Consider the following 19,982-nt stretch of genomic DNA (forward strand, 5'->3'; position numbering starts at 1 on the left):
CCCCCACCCCACCCCCACCCCACCCCCACCCCACCCCCACCCCACCCCCACCGTCGACGGCCCACGCGCAGAGCGGCTCGTGGGACCGCGCGGGGGCCGCTCCGCGCGGGTGCGGGGCGCTGCGCGAGCGCGGGGGGGGGCCCCGGGCCGGCACGTGCGCCCCCTCTCCTCCCCCCCCTCCCTCCTCCCCGCCCCGGGCGCAGGCGCCGACCCCGGCGGATCTGGGCGGGAGGCGCCAGCCGCCGAGGGAGGGGCGCGCCGAGGGTGGGCGGCCTGTCGTCGGTCCCCCGGTCGGTCGCGGCGCCGTCCCCTGTCGCCCCGGCGAGCGTGGGCAGGGCTGTCCCGCCGCGGGGGTGGTGGGGAGGGAAGAGCAGGGACGCCCCGCAGGGCCCGGGCCCGGGCCCCCGCCCCGCCCCGCCGGGCTGCGCGCCGGCCGGCTGGGGACGCGGAGCAGCCCCGGGGAATGCGGCGGCCGCGACCCCTGGCGCCCCTCCGCGAGTGCGCCGCGCCCCTCGGCCGCCTGCCCCGCGGGCCCCCCCCATGGCGGCGCGGTGGTTCAAGGAGTTTCCGCTGAACCTGAAGACGGCGTCCGAGCGCGCCCGGCCCGGTGGCGGCGGCGGCCGACTGCGCAAGAACTCGGAGGCGGGCGGCGCCGCGCCGGCCCCCGGCAAGGGCCGCAAGAACTCGGCGGCCGAGCTGGGGAGCGGCCGGGCCGGCGGCGGCGGCGGCGCCCCCAGGGACAGCCGGCCGCCCCGGGACAGCCTGCAGGGCCTGATCCAGGCCGCCGCGGGCAAGGGCCGCAAGAACTCGCGGGCCGCCGAGGACGAGCCGCACCGGGGCGTGGCCAGGAGCGCGGGCTGCAGCACCTACATCAGCAGGCTCATCAAGGTGGACGCGCAGGAGAAGAACTGCGGCGGCGGCGGCGGCAGTAGCAGCCCCAGCTCCAGCGCCTCTTCCTCCGCGTCCTCTTCCCCTGCCCCCCTGGGCCCCGAACCGGACAAGGGCAAGGTCGTGAGGCAGCAAGACACGGTAAGAATGCGGCCTCCCTGGGACCACCTGTCCCTGCAGAAGCGAGACGGCGAAGGGAGCGCGGAGCACCTGCCGGGCGCGAGGCTCCTCTAGGCCGCGGGGCGGGCGCGCGCGGGGCGGGCGAGGGGGGCTCCCCCCCGACATCTGGGGACGGTTAAGACACCATTTAAAGTCGTTTCGGCCTTTTTATCGCCTTGAGAAAATCTTCGTTTTCAGGAGAGGGAACTTTGCGGGAACGTGCTCTCCGTTTAATTTTGTTGGCAGTTTGGGAGAGTAACTGAACGAGACCTTCCTGCTTTGTTGAATGTGACCCCCTTATAGATGTGCTGTGATTTTAAACCCGGGGGGATGTGCAAAGCTAGACGCGTTCAGACGTTTATGGTCTGCGCCCCTCAGGTAACGGGTTTCAGAACCTGGGGAACAGGCAGACCGCACGCCCCAGCCCGTCTGCTGGTTTGGAAGTTCCAGGCACAGTTCACCCAGCACCCCAAGATTGCAGCCCTTTCGTTCATTCCGTGAACGTGTGATGTGCAGCCGCGCGTAGCACGAGGGGCGCAGGGCTCCAGGGGCTGCGGAGGGTAGAGTGGGACCCGGAAACGCCCGTGAGGAAATCACAGCCTGGGAGGGAAGGTGTTTCCTGCTTCTCGGACCCCCCCCCCCAGGGCTTCTGGGCGCTGACCCTTGTGAGGCGCTTAACGGAGAGGGACCCTGTGAGGAGACCCCCTCCATTCTTACAGCGATGAGTTGGGGTTTTGTTTGCTTGTTTTTTAAACCCACCCTTCTGTGTGGAAAGGAAGAGAAGAGCTCAGCCCCCAGCCCAGGCTGTCACTTCCCGTCATGGGAACTTGAACTTTCTCTTGCGGCCAGGCAGGCCGCAGTCAGGAGCCCGGAGCCCATGCCGTGCGTCTGCCCCGGGCACTCTGTTCATCCCCCCACTCATTCCTCCCACAGACACTCACAGCTTGCCTCTGGCGCCGGGCACGGGGGTGGGGACCAGGTGGAAAGATGATCAAGGACCCAGCTGTTAGCCAGTGGTGCCCCTGACCGTTGGACTTGACGGGAAGCGCCTTGCAGCCGAGGGCCGAGGGCCGAGTCGTCTGTGTTCCCGGGAATGGGGCTCGCGTGGCGGGCAGTGAGAGGACGGAGACGGGGGTGCTGTGCAGCGGTGCGAGGGCCTCCCTTCTGGATGCCCCGAGTTTCTCAGGCCGCCTCCTCCAGGCAGGCGGCCCCCGCCCTCCTCGTCTCTCCCTCTTGGTGTCACTTTCCCTGCCGGCCCAAGCGATTCCCTGCCGCGAGTTCTGATGCGATCAGAGACCGTAGCGGGTCTGGGGCCTCCCCTTAGTTGGATTCACCTTCCTTTGCCTTTTGGTTCTTATTCCCCTCTTTCTCTTCCGCTGGAGCAGGTAGCTTACACGGTCCCAGCTGTTTACTCTGGAGCCACACTGACAATAGGGCAGGGGCTGTGCTTTTTGTCCCCCCCACTCTCCCTGCAAAACTGTTCCCCCCTGAGAAGAAAGAGCCTGTCAGGCTCCGGTCCCCAAACCTCCCGCGTGGTCCCCGAACCTCCCGTGTCGTCAGCCAGCAACTGCAGCCTAGAACCCATCACACACGCCACCTCTCCGGGCACCTTTCTGGTTTTGGAAGATTAGATGTTTTTGTGCCAAGTACGGACCAGAACTCTGTCGCTTGGGGAGACCTGTGTGCCTGTGAGTTATGGAACCTAGACCTCCCCAGTGCTGTTCAGTTCTGACCGCGTCTCAGACTTCTGAAGCCTTCTCTTCGGAGGTTCCAGATCGCTGAAGGACGAGACCCAGGCTTGGTTCCACTTGGTTCCGTCACAGCGCCTCGCCGGTGCCGGTGGACGCTCAGTGCTCACTGGGCGACTGGCTGACTTTCGCCTGTGTCGCCCACCAGATTGGCATTAAGGACCAAAGTCAGAGGGAAGGTGCTAGACCAGTCCAACAGTCACCTCTGTCTTCCACCAGCAAATGCGTCACCGCCTGGGGAGACAGCAGACCTCGAGACGAGCTTGGGGTCGAGCAAGGTTTGGGTGACTTGTTGCCGGTCAGTTTTGCCACCGACAGATCACATGGCTGTCCACCTGTGACACGATCCAGCACGACCAGATCCATTCGGAACTGGCTGGGGATCTTTCTGGCTCTGCAGATTTTCAGTAGGTTTTGATCCCATGGCCGCCTGGTGTGTGATCACCCCCGGCAGCTCTCCTCTCTGGTTCTTTTAAGGTCATCATTTTAGAAGACTACGCTGATCCTTACGATGCCACGCGGACAAAAGGTCAGAGGGACGCAGAGAGAGTGGGAGAGAATGACGGGTACATGGAGCCCTATGACGCACAGCAGATGATAACAGGTTTGTGGGCAGAGCGCCGGGCGGGCGAGAGGCGCTAACCTGTGCTTGGGGGGCAGGTGATGCGGTTCCATCGGGTCTGTTGACCAGGAAAACAGAAGTCGGAAACAAAAGCAAGCTCAAAGTATCTGGTTCACTGTCTTTATGGTTTCGTATCTTTCGGCTTTAGGGTCTGCAGAGTCTTTAACATCTTTCTAATTCTGTGCAAAGTGACACTTGTGAGTTTGCAGATGTGCTCAGGTCGTGCCCTTCAGGGTTGAGGTGGTTGACATGCATTTCTTGGCCGCTTTGACGCTCGCGAGGGGGGTCAGGGATCTCTCCCAGGGACTGAAACACACCTCGAGGATTTCACGTGGTTAGAAAGCACGGACGTGACACGGTCCCCTGTGTCACAGCAGAAGGTTGATCTCTCGACAAGCTCTGCAGCGTGGGAGCAAAAAATTAACCACCAGTCACTGTTGTGAGCCAGGCCGTGTGGCTCAGACCTCCCGAAACCACAGTCCGCTGCTCCCGTGACGTCGCGGGCAGAGCTAACGTGTGAGCTATGCAGTCCCTGTCGTCTCCAGCACCCAACTTTGCCCTTTTATTCACGGTTGTCTCAATTTCCTGTAAGTGATACTTAAAAATAATATGAGCTGGTTGTTTAGATTTATTTGTGAAACTTAAAGTAAAATAACCTATTCACCGTTTTCCCCTAAATGCTCTTTAATCCGTAAGGAAAAATGTGTTTCTAAGGGCTGACCCCAGGCACCCTTGTTTGGGCGCTTCGTGCCTGGGGAGGGACGCGTGGGCCACACGCAGAGCCTGTGGCTCCCGTTTCGGGACAGACTGGGAAGCCGGCAGCCCAGGCGCGGAGCCACGGCCCGGAGGGGGGAGCACAGGGAAGCCGGCACCCTGGACGGGTCAAGACAGGCTTCAGGATGAAAATGAGCTACAGCAGGAAAGGGGGGCCGCGTCCTGTTTGCCTGCTTACAGAGATAAGGCTGCGCTTTGGGGAGGGTGTACCCTGGCCGGGCTGCGACCCCGAAGGTCACTGGACTGTGACCTCTAATGAAATCTGTGAATGAAAGGAAGTGAAAATGAACTTAGTCAGAATTTTAAAAAATATCAGAGGCTTGAAAGGAATAGAGGAAAAGATTTACATAAAATTGAGGGAAAAGATTTTTTTTTTAAGGCTTAATTTTGATTTCTTTCTTTTGTCTTTTTGGTTTTTATTCGTTTCTTTCTCTTTAACCAGAATAGGTAGTTTATCTGTACTTGTCCCCAGTCGGTATTTGTGGAGCCACACTAACGATAGGAAAATGCCATGATCCCCACAGGACTGTGCTCAGAGACCCCAGCCCTTTCCCCTTTTACAGAATCAGAGATTCTGACTTTGTAAGAGACAGAGCAGAAATTAGCGCCTAGATCTCCTCCGGGTCGGGTGGTCAGCTTCCCCCACCACGTGGCCTCGGGACACGTTTGAAATGACGTAGGAAAAGCACTTTAAATTTTACACATAATTGGGGCGCCTGGGCGGCTCAGTCGGTTAAGCGTCTGACTTCAGCTCGGGTCGTGATCTCGCAGTTCGTGGGTTCGAGCCCCGCGTCGGGCTCTGTGCTGACAGCTCGGAACCTGGAGTCCGCTTCGGATTCTGTGTCTCCCTCTCTCTCTGCCCCTCCCGTGCTTGTTCTCTGTGTCTCTCTCCTTCAAAGATAAATAAACATTAATTGTTTTTTAAATCTTACTCATAAGTGAGGCACCTTTCCGCTCAGGCTCATAAAGAAGGTTGTATTGAAAAATCAGAATTGTCCAACATGAAATAAACGTCATAACGATAGCTAACATTTAATATTCAAGTATTAAGTGCCAGGCTCTGTTCTACAGTTTATGTGAGTACGTTTATTTAGGAGTACAAGATTAATATATCCAATTGGAGAATAAATTCAAACTTACTAAACATTTAAATTACTAACTGTTCAATATTAGTAGCTTATTTTGTCTTAAGAAAATCCGTGAATTTTAAAACCTCATTTAAAACGTGTATCAAAACACCTTGTCAGTCAGTGCAGAGAATATACCTCTGATTCTACCCGTGGGCTTCACAGCTGGACGGAATAACAGGAAGTGAGTTTATCGGAAGCTGGAAATAAAAGATTTGCTGCTGGTTTTTTTTTTTTTTTTTAAACCTTCTGCCTTTTTGTTCAGTTTGGTCCTTATGTGCTTGGTTGTCCTGTGCAATCTCAGAAACGGCTCCTTTTTCTTGAAAAACGTTAGAGAATTTTCTTTAGTTTCACATTTTCAGGAGATGGTGAGGACACCAGCCCCTGTCCTTGCTGTCCTGTGAGATGGCGGGACCGCGCCCGGCGTTAACGCCCTTTGAGATGTCAGCACCTCCAGCAAGTGCTTCTCAGGCAAGTACTCGAGCCTGGCCCCGTGCTGGGCTCCGGGCTTACCAGAAACAAGACCACGTGACCCGTGTCCTTATGGACTGACCTCGCCTCCCAAGAGGCAGACAGACCCGACACCAGCAGACAAGAAAACGTGTCATTGAACGCAAGTGAAGTTTATAAATAAATCCTCCCTTAGACGTACCCAAGGATTGTTCAAAAAAGTTAGATTACGAACGGTGGTATCGGCGTCAGTCTCTCCGTCGTTCGGCTAAGGTGACAGCAACATTTTAGCTACATAATTGGCAGAAATATTCTAGCTGATTTAGCACGATGCGTTCAAGTGAAACCTTTAGCCCAGGAAGGGTGTTCATCCCCGAGACCGCCCGCGTTCCGTGTGGGAACTGCTTCCAGTGGTGGTGCTCTGGTGCCCGGCCCACGAGTTACCTGGCCAACCCCGCAGCCCGTGCAGTGGTGTTGGAAGTCTGGCCGGCAGTGAGGACACGAGAGTTTGGAACCATTCAGCAACGTGTCTGCGTGGCTCGGCGGGAGAGCGGAGGCACCAGGCTATTCACCTGCACTGGTCAGTACCTGTCTGCCTAAGTTTTGTGCTCACTGTGGGGCTTGAACTCACGACCCCAAGGTCAAGAGTCACTCACTCCACCACCTGAGCCAGCCAGGTGCCCCTGAATAGTCAAATCTGAAGGAGAGCCTCATTGTTGGGGTGTCCATTAAACCCTCTATGGAGGGGTGCCTGGGTGGCTCAGTCAGTTGAGTGTCCGACTTCGGCTCAGGTCACGATCTGGTTTGTGAGTTTGAGCCCCGCGTCGGGCTCTGTGCTGACAGCTCGGAGCCTGGAGCCTGCTTCGGATTCTGTGTCTCCCTCTCTCTCTGCCCCTCCTCTGCTCGTGCTCTCTCTCTCTTTCTCTTTTTCTCTCTCTGTCTCTCAAACATGAGTAAACATTTTTAAAAATCCATTCTGGAAAAAAACAAAAATAGAAGACTTTGATTTATCTAATTTGCCTATACTTTACTTGTGAAACCTAAAGTTCAGGGTTCCTCAATTTTATGTGCTTTTGTTCAGGTATTTAGACTTATTTGATAGGGAAATATTCAAATCATTTTATCTTTTTAAGTTTTTTAACTTAGGTTTTTAAGTTTTTTATTTCCATGTTCCTTTATTTATTTTTTTTTTGCATTTTTATTTTTACTTAGTTTTTTGTTTTTTTTTTTAAGAGACAGAGCGTGAGCGGGGGAGGGGCAAGGAGAGAGGGAGACACAGAATCCGAAGCAGGCTCCAGGCTCTGAGCTGTCAGCACAGAGCTTGACGTGGGGCTCGAACTCCCAGACCGCGAGATCATGACCTGAGCCGACGTCGGACATTTAACTGACCGAGCCCCCGGGTGCCCCTAAAATATTCAAATCATTTTAAATCAAAAGCTTGAGCACTAATAAAACCTGTGCCTAAAAACATCTTTGAGGGGAAAACAGTTTGTAAGCGTATTTGAAGGCATTGGGAGATGGGTTGGGGGACAGGTGCGTTACAGAAATGTTGTGAACATTCTGCATGAAATCTTTGGGGCACAGAGTGAGCATGCAGTGCCCAGGTCCACTGAGGCCACGCGGCCTCGTCTACGTCCCTGCGAGAAGGGGCTGACCTGTGTATCGCCGCTCACCGGGCCTCACGGACGTGCTGCTGTAACGCGCCTAGTGCGCGCACGTCCAGTAAATTCGGCCGTTATTTAGACACTCTGGAGAGAGAGTTGCACCTTCACAGGGAGTTCTGGACCCGCGTAGCGGACTGTTCACCGCCAGTTGCACTGCACTTAGTGAAGGAAAGTCCTGGGCCTGTTCCTGGTCCTGAGCCGTTGAGCCAGGGCGGGCAGCCTGGAGGGTGGGGTGGATCTGCAGGCCCCGAGGTCTGTTGTCCGAGGTAAAGGCCTCTATCAGCAGGGCCGGGGCGTAGCTTCCTCTCGCCGTTTCCTCCTTCTCAGGCCCGTTTCCTCCCGGAGCCAGCCCTGCACGTCAGGGCTGTTCTCCAGCGGGAAGGTCGGCCTGCTGGGTGATTGTTTCTGTTTCTATGGCGCCTCAGGCTGGGGGCAGCAGGTGCCGGAATGGAGTGCAGGGCGACTCCCTCGCAGGGCCACCGCTCAGGCCCTCGTTTCCCCTAATTAAATGGTGCTTCTCGGATCTCCCCGCCCCCCGGGCCACCCGGGAAGGAGCGCTTCCCAGGGACTCCGTGTGCCCCGGCCTCACTCGAGACCCTGATCATTGACATCATTTCAGCACAGGCACTGAGATTTCCTTGTGGGCAGGGCTGAGCTGAGGCGAGGACCTGGGGCAGGGTCACCGTCTAAACTGACGGTAAGCCTGGGGTTTGGTCAGAAACTTACGGTTTCTAGGTTCATGCTTTGAATTCCGTCCTGCCTTCTCTTTCCTTCTTCTTAGCTCTATAGAAACGTTGTTTTAAAAAAATTCCAGCCCGATCTTCACTGAACCAGGAACGGAGTGGGGATGTTGTTCCCCATAATTTCATCTAGAGCAGTGAAAACGAGGCGCGGTATTGAAGGTCGAGAGGCTTGGATGGAGACGCACCTGCGCCAGCGCCCGTCCCGGCCCCAGAGCCGGAGCCTGCTTGCTCGGACACGGAGGGCTTGGCTCCAGGAGAACCCCAGGACGGGGACAGGCAGGAGGCGCTCGGACGGGGGGCACGGGGACCGGAGGCGGGCCCGTGCTCCTCAGGCTCAGCCTCCCCTGAGAACCCCCACACCCCAGACCCATTACGCCCGGACCCCCGCACGCGGGGCTGGAGCCGGATGCGGCCGGGCCCTGGGAACCGACACCGTGGTCCTGACCGTCACTCGCCCTTCAAAGTTTCATTTGTTGCTCTCGCTGTGATACGAGTCTCTCCTTCAGTGACTCTTCTCCGAGTGTCACCGTGCCCGCGTTAGTTGTGGTCGTCCGACCCTCCCACTTACCTGGCCCTTCTCCGCCCCTGTGGGCACGCCGGGGGGGGGGGGGTGGGGGGAGGCACCGCCCCACCCACCCTGAGCTGGGAGCCCCGGCTCTGCCTTTGACCCTGTCCTTGTCTCCGGGGTTCCCACGGCACTAACAGCCTTCGTGTGTGTGAGCGTGCACCTGTGACTCGGAAGGGAGGTGGGCAGGAGAGAGGAGGGGACTCTGGGTAAGGTTTCCACACGTGAGGGGTCGTGGCCGAGCAGCTGGCCCTTTGTACGCAGACCGTTGAGAGCCCCCGAGCGGGTTCAGGCGGACTGAGGTGTGCGCACTTGGAAAGGCTCCTGGCGGCGTCCCGGCGGGCGTTCGGAGCAGCCACCACATGGTGCGTCCACGTCACCGGCTCGGGCTGCCCAGACGCCGCCTGCCGAGGCCTCTGGACCTCGAGCTGGTCGGTCCCAGACACTCCTGGCTCCTTCCCACGTGGCTCGTAGCTTCTGCTTGGTTTTTGCATCCTTAGTTTTGAACGTAATTGTTATCACCTGCTAAGAAAACGTAAGCTGAGTCGCGTCCAGAACGACCTGAACTGTGTATCCTTGCCTTTAAAACTCGTGTGTCTGGGGCGCCTCGGGGGCTCAGCTGGTTAAGTCTCCAACTTTGGCTCGGGTCCTGATCTCACGGTTTGTGCGTTCCAGCCCTCACGTCGGGCTCTGTGCTGACAGCTCAAAGCCTGGAGCCTGTTTTGGATTCCGTGTGTCTCTCTCTGTCCCTCCCCGCGGCGCGTGTGCGCTCTCTCTCAAAAGTAAATAAATAAAACTCGTGTGTGTGGAGCCCAGCGTGCCCACTGTCCGGCCCCCCACCGTCTCCCCTCTCCTGCCTGTGTCCTTTGAACTTCCCTGTCAATTCCGCGCTCCGGGAACAGGCCCTCTGCGGTCCCCACCTCCCTGTCTCCCCTCAGGCAGCTTCCTCCCTTGGGCGTGACCTCCTCTGTCAGGTGAACCCGTCTTCCACGGGGAGTGTGTCCACGTGCAGTGGCTGAGAGCACGGCTTCCAGAACCCAGCTTCCTGCTTGTGTGTCCAGCGCGTCCCGGCTTTGCCACGTGCTGCTGAGGACAATTGCCTTGAGTTTGTGGCTAGCTTTCCCTTCTGTAACATTAGGAAACCACAGTACCCGTCTCACAGGGCTGTTGTGAAAGCCACAGAGTGCACCGTCCGTGGCGTTAGTGGTCGTTTTTACTTATTAGCCCGCCACATACTGTTTGCGAACGTGTCTAGCTTCCTCAGTGTTCTGAAACCGCCTAGAAGTCAGGAACTCTGTCCTGCACACGTAACTGTCTTCCCTCAGTGCGTGTGGCCCAGTGCAGAATGTAACGGCCCGTCGACTTTTATTAAAATACTGTGGTCTCAGCCCTCCACGAAGGTGGACCCTGGGCTGTGGGGCAGGTCTCCTGTGGCCATTTCTCCTTCCACAGGCTGCACGTGGCCCCGAGATGCCTGTCCTCAGGTGATGTCTGGTTGTCGGGCCGGATGGCGCGCCCGCCCGGGTGCCCGGAGAGGAGCCGTAGGTCCTTGCACGGACAGGCGGCCCCTTCGCATCTGGGCCGGGAGGCAGTGTGGCTGTTCTCTGCCGCCTTCCCCGGACAGCAGGAGGCTTCCGTGGCACCCCGCCGTCGAGGTCTTACGTACGGGTGTTTTCCAGAAATCCGACGCCGAGGTTCCAAGGATCCCTTGGTGAAGGCTCTTCAGCTGCTGGACGGTCCCTGCGAGGCGGGCGACACCGGCACGAAATCGGAGACGTCAGCCAAGAGACGGAGCTCCAAGGACCTCCTGGGGAAGCCCCCCCAGCTGTATGACACGCCTTACGAGCCCACGGACGGCGGCCCCAGGACAGAGGAGCGGAGGACACGACTGCCCGCGGGGGACGAGAGGCCAGCGGCCGAGTACGAGCAGCCCTGGGAGTGGAAGAAGGAGCAGATCGCCAGGGCCCTGTCAGGTGAGGGCTGCCCCCAGGCGCCGGGAACATCTCATGTGGCTGGAAGGCCACGCGAGGCTGAGCCCCGGAGGCCCGAGACTCTGGGCGCCAAGTGCCTTCAGTGGCTTGAAACGCCCACGTGGCCACTGCTCTGTCCCCACACGTCTCAAGCCGTCAGGTCGGGAGCGGCTCCTGCCCGGGGCCGCCCCTCACGCCTGGTGAAAGTCCCACTGAGGAAACGGCAGCACTGGGTGCGGTGCGCTGCAGGGGCCCCTCCTTGAGGCGCGAGTGTGCAGAATAGCTTAGGAGACGCGGGCGATCGGGCTCGGTGTGAAAGGTGGTCTCCCTCTGTTTGGCCGACAGCCTCTTTTTCCTTGGATTGGGAAAAGTCGGGGGTGTCTTTTTCCCTCCACCAGCGAAGCCAGGCTGGTGGTGCCGGTGTGGTCCACCCGCAGGCTCAGTGGAGTTCGGTTTCCGTCCTGTTTTCCGCCGACCCCGTGGCCACCCGCTGTGCTGCGTGTCGCTCGTTCGTGTCTCTGCTCCGTGTGGCCCCGGTGGCGTAGCGTCCAAGGCGCCGTTCGTAGTTTCTGTTTCCAGGTTGATCTGTGTATTATTTCATAGTAAAAGCGGCTTATTTGGTTTCCTAGAATGATACGCTCTTATCTTGTATTCTAAATTTACTGAAAGTTTTTAGAAGTACACGCTAGGCGCACTCTGGAGGCCCCCGGGACGCACCCCACCCTGGGTGGTCGGCACGCGTCAGCCCTGGCGCAGGGGGCTTCCTTCCCGAGGCGAGGCTGCCGCTTTGGCATCCGCCCCGGCCGCCCCTGTGGCCTCCGTGTTAAACGAGCCTTCTTTCCAGTTCAGTTTGAAGGCTCTGAGCGACCTTCCGTCAAGGAGGACGCGGTGAGGCCGCACCCCCGTCAGAAGAGCTGGACCCCCAAGGTCTTGAAGCCGGCCGCCTCCGAGCACGGCGAGGGCGAGAAGGTGGACCCAGCCCTGCCGCTGGGGAAGCAGCCGTGAGTCTCTTCGGCACTCGGGGACGAAGGGTGGCCGGAGCTTTTGCGGGCGGGGGGAGCGCTTTGCACGATGGGTTTTGCTCGTGAATACTTGGTGGGTGGGGCTTCACGAACACCTGTTTTCAAGGCCTGTTGCATTTGTGCAGAGCGGAAAGGGCACTGCATCCCGGAGCCGGATTTCAAATTTCGTTCACCCGTGTGGACTGAAAACCCTTCAGTGACACCAGCCCCGTTAACTCCCTCTCACGCCTGATCCGTTTTGTGATCCACGTTTACCCAAATCTGTGTCTCGTCTCTTCTGAGCGTGAAGCAGAATCTAGTTCAGGCTATGCAGCTCCCACCAGAAGCGCATTGCAAATGATATGTTTTGGGGGCGCCTGGGGGGCTCAGCGGGTTCAGCGTCCGGCTTCGGCTCAGGTCATGACCTCGCGGTCCGTGAGTTCGAGCCCCGCGTCGGGCTCTGTGCCGACAGCTCGGAGCCCGGAGCCTGCTTCGGATCCTGTGTCTCCCTCTCTCTCTCCCCCTCTCCCGCTCTCCCTCCGTGTCTCTCTCTCTCTCTCTCTCTCTCTCTCTCTCTCTCTCTCAAAAGTAAATAAAAACAGTAAAAGAAAATTTTAAATGATACTATTTTATGGAGCGAGGCCCTGTCCGGATTCGTTCTCTGATGTTGGTGCCCCCTTTACAGTTGGTACCATGGCGCCATCACCCGTGCGGAGGCCGAGAGCCGGCTGCAGCCCTGCAGGGAAGCTGCCTACCTGGTCCGCAGCAGCGAGTCCGGGAGCAGCAGGTATACCATCGCACTGAAGTGAGTACCGAGGCCGCGAGCGCTCTGCTCGGGAGGCGGGCGGTGCGCCCCGCGGCCCTGTCCCGTCGCGGGCAGGTGCCTTCTTCAAAGAGGTACAATTTGAAGGCGGTGCGCAGGGGTGCGCCGGCTCGGACGACGGGGTGTGAGGGCTGGGGCTGGAACGCGGGGCTGGGTTGGGGTAGATGCGCCAGCATCTCCGGGGACGGCGAGCGCCTCTGCTCTCACCCGTCGGTCGGTGTCCGCCTCGCCCTACCGGATCCCACGAGGCCCCCCCGTGGGTCCGGCAGAGAGAAAATCCCCGACCAGAAGAGGAATTTCCAGTGGGACGGTTCAGTTGTTTTATTTCCTAGTGTTGGAGACTTCAGTACATCAGGTCCCTTGATGTCAAAATGCCAACTGCAGTTGCACACCAGCTTCTCGTGGGGAAGAGGGAGACGCTGGCCGGCTGTCCCCCCACCCCCCACCCCCCCCCCCCCACCGCCACCGTAACCGAGCGCTCGCTCTGGCCCAGCGGAGCTCCTGTCATGGAAATTCTCGCGGCTGCGGGCCCAGTGCTAGAGGATCATTGTCAGAGTCCCTAACAGCATTTCCTTCCTGAGGAAGCGGAGCCCCTGAAACAATCAGGCTGGAGGGAGAGAGGCTGGGCTGGTCGGGCGACGCGGCCCGGAGCGGGCCGGCCGGCAGACACACAATGGCAGGAACAGCGCCACTGCGTTCCTGATGCGGGGCTCGCGCGCACATCTCGGCCTGGGTGCCGGCTGTCGTCCTATTCAACCAGGGACAGTCTTCCCAGTTTGGGGGGTGGGAGGGAAGGAAGGAGGAAACTGGGTTTTTCTTCTTCTTCTTCTTCTTCACCTACTCTGCGGGGAAGAAAGGAGGAAAGGACCTCGCGTCCTGGCCCCGTGACGAGGAGGGGGCTTAAAGGGGATTTAAACCTCACCTTAGCGGCTTAAGCACTAGCCTGGCAATTTGGGGACTGGGCTTTTTTTCCCCCCCTTTTGTCTTTTTTGGTCCAGTCCCTGATGACCTGTGTGTTACGGACAGACAGCCCAAGTCTGACCCACCTTTGGCCGAGGCCTCGAAGCCTCCCAGAGCCCCTGGAGAGCGGGATACGTTTCTGTTCGCGTTTGTAACGGTTCCCGGCACGAGTGAGAACGCGTCTGCCTGTGACCCTGGCCGGGATTGTTGTCCGTGGGGGACGACCCCCGGCTCGCTCGGTCCCATCTCCTCCTCGATTCTGTCTCGTTTCAGGACTAGCCAAGGGTGCGTCCACATCATAGTGGCCCAGACCAAAGACAGCAAGTACACGCTGGACCAGACGAGCGCAGTCTTTGGCAGCGTCCCTGAAGTGGTGCACCACTACTCCAGCGAGAAGTTGCCTTTCAAGGGGGCGGAACACATGACCTTGCTGCACCCCGTGCACAGCAAGCTGCACTAAGGTCCGGCCAGCAAAGCGCCGGCCAGGCCCCTCCTCCCGCGACGTCGGCGCCCAACCAGCATCCGGGGGGCGAGGCGGGGACCGCACCCCGGGACTTGGTGCGAAGTGAGTCTCCGTCCAGAAGGCAAAACCTGGGGTCCTGAATCCATTCCGTGACACTCGGTCGCTGACCTGTTGCTTTTCCACAATGAGAAGTCATGATTTACCAGCTGCCTCCGCTCTCTGGGGTAGGTGTTCTGTTTTGGAGAGGGGAGACTCTCAGGAAAGGTGAGTCAGGAGTCCAGGAATATTGTTTTCCAAAAACGTGCTAGTTGTCACATGGAGGACCTGGTCTCTAAACAAACCAACGAAAATGCGATTGGCATTAATACGAGGCAATAAAAATGGTCACGTGGGCCCAGGGAGCGCAGGTTACGGACCCCTTTTTGGGGAAACGGACGAAGAGTGGAAAATGAGTGAACAGCAGGTGATCTGGAGAAAGCTGTGGAGTCCGTGAAGATTCACAACTCTGACAAGATTGTTGCTCAGCCTTCTAAGAAAGTTGTGCTTTCTCAGTCTCTGGGGACTTTTTTATCATTATTCACAGAAGCACACACAGGCAGGAAGACGCCCCTGACTTAAGAATCAGCAGTATAAATTAAGCCTTGGCATCGTTTGAATTCTGAATTCTAGAATGAAATACACAACAAGTCTGAAAATTTGAAAAGCTCAGCAGCCTTGAGCTGGATGGTTTTTGCTGGATGATTTTGCAGAACCCGAGTACCTTCGTTCCATCCTCGGGCATCTCGGCTGTTGGGGCTGGTTTTTAATATTTGCTCCCTAGTTTGATTTGCTTTGTGTTTGGGAGTAAATGCTAAGTATGTGCATATGTGTACCTCTCTCCGTCCGTCCCTAGGACGTGACTGCCCGTGCTCCCCTCCGAAACGTGCAGTGTCTCCTGGGCTATGCAGAGCAGGCCAGCTCCCGGCATAAAAATATGTCTAAAGAGACCAAGGTTTCCCTATGAAGATATTAAATTAATATTCCTAGTCCGCTTACCTTCATGGTTTATTGGGAACTTACATTGACCGTTGACTTACTGTGAAAAAATTATGTAAAAAACCACGAGAATGGCTTCCTGTGAGGAGACCCCGGGGACGGCCAGCGGTTAGAGCCGAGCAGACGCTTCTGTGTTCCGGGTCTGCCGCGTGGACCTCAGAACTGGCCCGCGTACACGTGCACCGTCATCCACGAAAAGCTCCTTTTTTGTGGCTCCTTTTAAATACACGGAAGAAGTTGATTCGGTTAGTTTTTAGGAAAGCACATCTTTCTGGTTAGTCGTTCCCATTCTGTCACGATTTAGAGGTTAGTAGATCCTTGCTTTTTTATTCAGTTAAGGTTGTCGCCAGCGGGTTGTGCGATCTTGGATTTAAAAACTTGAGAGGAACCTTTTCTTACCGAATCTCAGTGATTTTATTAATAAGAGTCTCCTGTGTTTTAAATACTGACAGAATGTTTCCAGTGTGTATTCACTGTGTGTGACATCTTTGGCACAAGATTTTTTTTTGTTACTTTTAGCATCTACAGTTCCAATTCCAAATCAACAAATATTTATTATCTTCCATATACAAATCACTTATTAAACTTATTTTTAGTTCAACATTCTAAAAGTGAAACCTTATTTTCTACTTAAACTTATTCTACAGAATACAGCGGTTATCCTGATTGTAATAAATGCTAAAAGCTTTGTACAGTTTTTCCTTGTGCACTAAATGGTTTCTGTCGCCCCCGCCCCCCAACTGAGGAGTGTGCAGCGAAATGACATTTCGACAGCAAACCTGATGCGTTACGTGTTCATGAAGCTTCGATCACACGCTCGGTATTGTGCTTTCTCTGCAGTCGTGACTCGTGACCTCCTTCGTGCGCCTGGAGGTAGACGTGTGGGCTTGTAAATGGTCCAGCTCCCTCAAACCAGACGGGAGGTTGTAACAGGAAGGGACGGAGTAAGTCAGGAGGGGGCTCGCCTGCTGGGCTCTTCCCCGGCGGAGGAAAGCCAGGGGCTTCCCGGCTTCAGGGCACCATGTGCCCTGGAATCACTTCGGCCCCGCAGGTGTCGCTAGCGGCTTCCTGGGGCTGGGGGCGCGGCTCCCGGGCCCGCTGATCCGAAACCCTGTGACGCGTTTCCACTCCGGGCTCTGAGTGCTTGGGTTTTTTGTCGTCTTGTCTTGATGCAAGTACTTGCCCATAGTCTTCATCCTTGTGCGTTACCCCGGTCTCCCAGGGTATTTTCCGATTCCTCCTAAAGAGGATCATGTCCTCTAGCAAATTTGTGCTCCCTGGCCTTGAATATGGCATCCTCGGGCTTCGTCCGTCTGTGACCCTTCTCCATCACCGGCCCATTTAAAAAATGATGAATTTAGTAACTTCATTTCCGGCCTATAGGACATTCCTTTTTACTTTGCTACCACAGCTGTTTCTATCAGGATGGATTTCAACCAGTGGAGTTGCAGGATTTCAATAAGTAGGAGTAGAATAACGGAGCGTTACCATGTGTCCAAAAAGGAGAGTATTGGTGTGCCGCCTCTGTCGGGGAGAGAAGTGTCCTTTTAAGTTTTCCGAAGTACTTTCTTCTTAAGTGTTTAAAAAAAGAGCCTTTATTCTTTGCTGACTCGTCCGTCATTTATTGGCCTCTGCCAGAGGCTGGGGCCGCGAGTAGAAGTTGGAACGGGTGGGGAAATCGTTCTGGTCGTTGCAGGGATTATTTGACCGTAATATTACTCGTTAACGGTCACTGTTAGTAAACCACACTTGATTCCGAAGAACTGAGCATCTGAGATAGTCTTTAGTTGCTTTGTGAACAAGGGCAGCCTTTCTGTTCTGTTAAAATGCCCTTTTTCAGTCGGAGGTCCGTGCCTCCTGTTTCCTTCCGTTTAGGGGAGAAGGCAGACTGCCTTGTCCGCCACGTGCACCAGTTCGCGACACGTCTTTGGCGCCTGCCTCACAGACTGTTCTCTGGCTTCTGTGCCGGCCACCCGATGACCGTGCGTCCAGGTGGCGCGTGCCCGCCGCCTAGCGGAGGGAGAGCGAACTGCAGGCGGCCCGATGGCGCGCCTCGCTTGCCGTCTGGAAACGTGGCCTTTCCTGCCGCCTCGGCGGTTTGCGGACTGTGACTGGATAACGTCGTCTAGAACCTGAGCCGTGTTTTCATGAAGCTGCAGGCGGGCATCTCATTGGTCGAGTCCTTGACCGTCCGGCTACCTTGTTGGCGGGCTTTACCGTTTTCCCACAACTAACACATACGTTTAGCTTTTGAAAATGCTGTTAGGACGTGTGTGACCCCAGCACCCACGTGTGGCACTTGAGTCATTTATGCCCGAGACATTGTATAAAATTCCAGCCCTCCTGAAGGTTTTACTCTCAGATGCCGCTTCAAATAAACACCGTTCCAAGAAAACTAGTGTTTCTGCTCTCGGGTTAGTTTTGAGAATCCCGCCCTTTGTAAGCGCCTCCCGCGGCGAGGGCAGCAGCCCGGGGCGCCTTCCACCTGCCGTCATTGCTGACCTGTGGCAGGGAACCGCTGGACCCACCGGCAGACCCGATCCTACTTGCTTCTCCCGGGGCACCTGTCTGGCTTCTTCCCGCACCAGGCGTAGTGTCGTGAGCCCCCCCCCCACCCCCCGTTTCCTCGGCATCTTGTGCGTGGACAGCTGTGGCCTGTGTCCCCACCTCTTACTCGGCTGTAATCGTACAGGTGCCCCTGTCCCACCCATGGGAGGTGATGCTTCAGTCTGTGGTGAAGCTTGAAATGTATAGTTTTTTAAACTTGTACCAGGTGATCCTGATACCCAGCCGTGGCCGAGCACCCCCAGTGGAAGGTGCTGTTTAGGACAAGTGCGCAAATACATCCACTGAGGTTCTAGAAGAAGGCTGTCGTGTTGAGTCCTTCAGGATCAAATGTTTTTTTTTTAAGTTTACCTATTTTGAGAGAGAGCACGAGCAGGGGAGGGAGGGAGAGAGAGAGAATCCCAAGACTCAGCACTGTCAGCACAGAGCCCGACGCGGGGCTCGAACTCCCGAACTGTGAGATCGTGACCTGAGCCGAAGTCGGACGCTTAACCGACTGCGCCACCCAGGCGCCCCCAGGATCCAATTTTTAATTCCCGTCGAACGTTCACATAATTGGCCTGGCGGTACAAGTGCCTGTCGTGTCTTCCCATCTGTGTGTAACGAAAGGAAGCTCGCGTTGGAAATGAGGTCCCCACCCCCCAGCAGTCAGAGTAACGTTTTTCGGGATCCAGGTTGAACACGCGTGTGAGAGCCCAGGCCGTGGCCGCTGAGTGTCGGGCTCCGACCCTGTGGACCGCCAAGGTGAGGACCCGGTGTGTTGCTGAAGTGCTTCCTTGCTACCTTCCCGCTCTTGGGTCCCGCGCAGCTCGCCGAGCCAGGCCGGGGCCCCTGTCTCCAGATCCGCGGCGGAGGCCCTCCCCTCCCGCAGGGAGAGCAGGCCAGGCCGCAGAATCCCCCACCTTTGAAGGACACACACTAGCGGGGTGACGGGTGTGAGCCAGCCGCGTGGTTTTGGTTAACAAGTGACGCATCAAGTTAAGAGCGACACCAAGCCAACAGCCAAGCGTGGAAGCAACTCGTGAGCCCACGGACTGACGAGCGGGCAAAACCAGGTGTGCTCACGACAGAACGGGACGGCAGTCGGCCTTAAAGGGAAGGAAACGCGGACGCGGGCTTCGGTGCGGGTGGGCCCGGAGGGTGCGTGCAGAGAGACGAGCCAGGCACAAGGGGACACGTGTGGCAGGACTGCACGGATAGGACCCCCAAGTTCACAGAAACGGTGAGGGGGATGGCGGGCGCCAGGCTGGGCACGGCGGGCAGTGGGGGGCTCTTTAATGGCACGGGGGACGGGCTCTGCGAGACGAAATGCTCCCGAGGCCGTTAACGCCACGGTGCAAAGATACGTACCGCCTCCACCGAACTGCACGCACAGAAGTGGTCCAGTGAAAATTTTATTATGTCTTTTACCGGGGGATAAAACCCAAAACGGTGCCGGTCTGTTCGACGTCCAGAGACCAATGGGTTCTCTCCCTGTGTGTGAGCCTCGTGGGCTCGGGCCGGGAAAGTAGGGATCGGGTGTGAGGTATGGTCTCCACCGCCGGACCGGTCAAACCCGTGCTGGGTCTGGCAGGTTGGCTCTGAGGGCCTCTCCTTTCCCCGGCTTGGGAGAGGCTCTCCTCGAAGGAGCGACGGTCTGAGGCCCTGACAGTCAACGTACTCTTAGGCATTGAGGGGATTCGGGCTGCAGAGTGCAGGTTATCACCTCCAGACCCACACGGGGCCCCGGAATTCGGCCCCCACGCTGTGAATCGTGATGGGATGAGTCACCAGGCCGTCTCGGTTCAGACTTACGGTGCTTCCCACGTGATGTTTTCTTAATGATTCAGATTGCCTTCTGATTTGCGTTCATAAACGGGACTCCTGAGTTGGATTCATTGAGCGAAACATACGTCACTTGTGCCTACAAAAGCTAATCAGTTTAGGGGCACCTGGGTGGCTCAGTCGGTTGAGCGTCCGACTTCGGCTCGGGTCATGATCTCACAGTTCGTGAGTTCGAGCCCCACATCAGGCTCTGTGCTGACAGCTCAGAGCCTGTTTTGGATTCTGTGTCTCCCTCTCTCTCTGCCCCTTCCCTGCTCATTCTGTGTCTCTGTCTCAAAAATAAACATTAAAAAAAAATTAAAAAAAAAAAAGCTAATCAGTTTATCAGGGTATCAACCAGCATGTTGTTGACCAGCGTGCATCATGGTCTCGGTGAATGACAAGACAGACACGTCGGTACTCATTTTGGGCTGTTTTCAATGGCATGTTTGCAAGTGAAACATCGCCCCTCAGATCCTTGCAGTTTTTAGAACGGAGAATGTCGGGGCTTTGGAAAGACTCTCACAAGCAGCCGCCCCCACCAGCCTCAGCGCCGGCCGCCTCGTCGCCACCTTTGTTTAACCCACGGCCGCACCTCCTCACGCTCCGGGAACATTCTTCG

General features: G+C 56.9%; 2 protein-coding genes across 2 annotated transcripts in view; one reads left to right on the forward strand and one right to left on the reverse strand.

The window, feature by feature from the left end:
- The first annotated feature begins 540 nt into the window (after window positions 1–540).
- On the forward strand, window positions 541–14,970 carry SHE (Src homology 2 domain containing E). The gene is made up of 6 exons (XM_047092744.1): window positions 541–1,029; window positions 3,273–3,399; window positions 10,420–10,713; window positions 11,555–11,711; window positions 12,397–12,516; window positions 13,768–14,970. The coding sequence occupies exons 1-6, from the start codon at window positions 541–543 to the stop codon at window positions 13,952–13,954; spliced, it is 1,374 nt and encodes a 457-aa protein (XP_046948700.1). The 3' UTR covers window positions 13,955–14,970.
- A 96-nt stretch (window positions 14,971–15,066) lies between these two features.
- IL6R (interleukin 6 receptor) overlaps window positions 15,067–19,982 on the reverse strand; it is a 52,939-nt gene continuing 48,023 nt past the window's right edge. Inside the window, exon 10 of the mRNA XM_047092742.1 lies at window positions 15,067–15,208. Coding sequence (XP_046948698.1) covers window positions 15,178–15,208 — 31 coding nt within the window. The 3' untranslated portion in view covers window positions 15,067–15,177. The remainder of the gene's footprint in view (window positions 15,209–19,982) is intronic.

This window comes from Lynx rufus, unplaced genomic scaffold (genome assembly GCF_022079265.1).
Source record: "Lynx rufus isolate CCGP_SWC_20201006 ecotype Redwood Valley unplaced genomic scaffold, mLynRuf1.p SCAF_31, whole genome shotgun sequence".
In the NCBI taxonomy this organism is placed as follows: Eukaryota; Metazoa; Chordata; class Mammalia; order Carnivora; family Felidae; genus Lynx; species Lynx rufus.

Excerpts from the sequence above, each read along its gene's own strand:
- SHE (XM_047092744.1), top strand. The coding sequence starts at position 541 with ATGGCGGCGCGGTGGTTCAAGGAGTTTCCGCTGAACCTGAAGACGGCG. Across the intron at positions 10,714-11,554 it reads GATCGCCAGGGCCCTGTCAG|TTCAGTTTGAAGGCTCTGAG; the intron begins GTGAGGGCTGCC and ends CCTTCTTTCCAG. Across the intron at positions 11,712-12,396 it reads CTGCCGCTGGGGAAGCAGCC|TTGGTACCATGGCGCCATCA; the intron begins GTGAGTCTCTTC and ends CCCCCTTTACAG.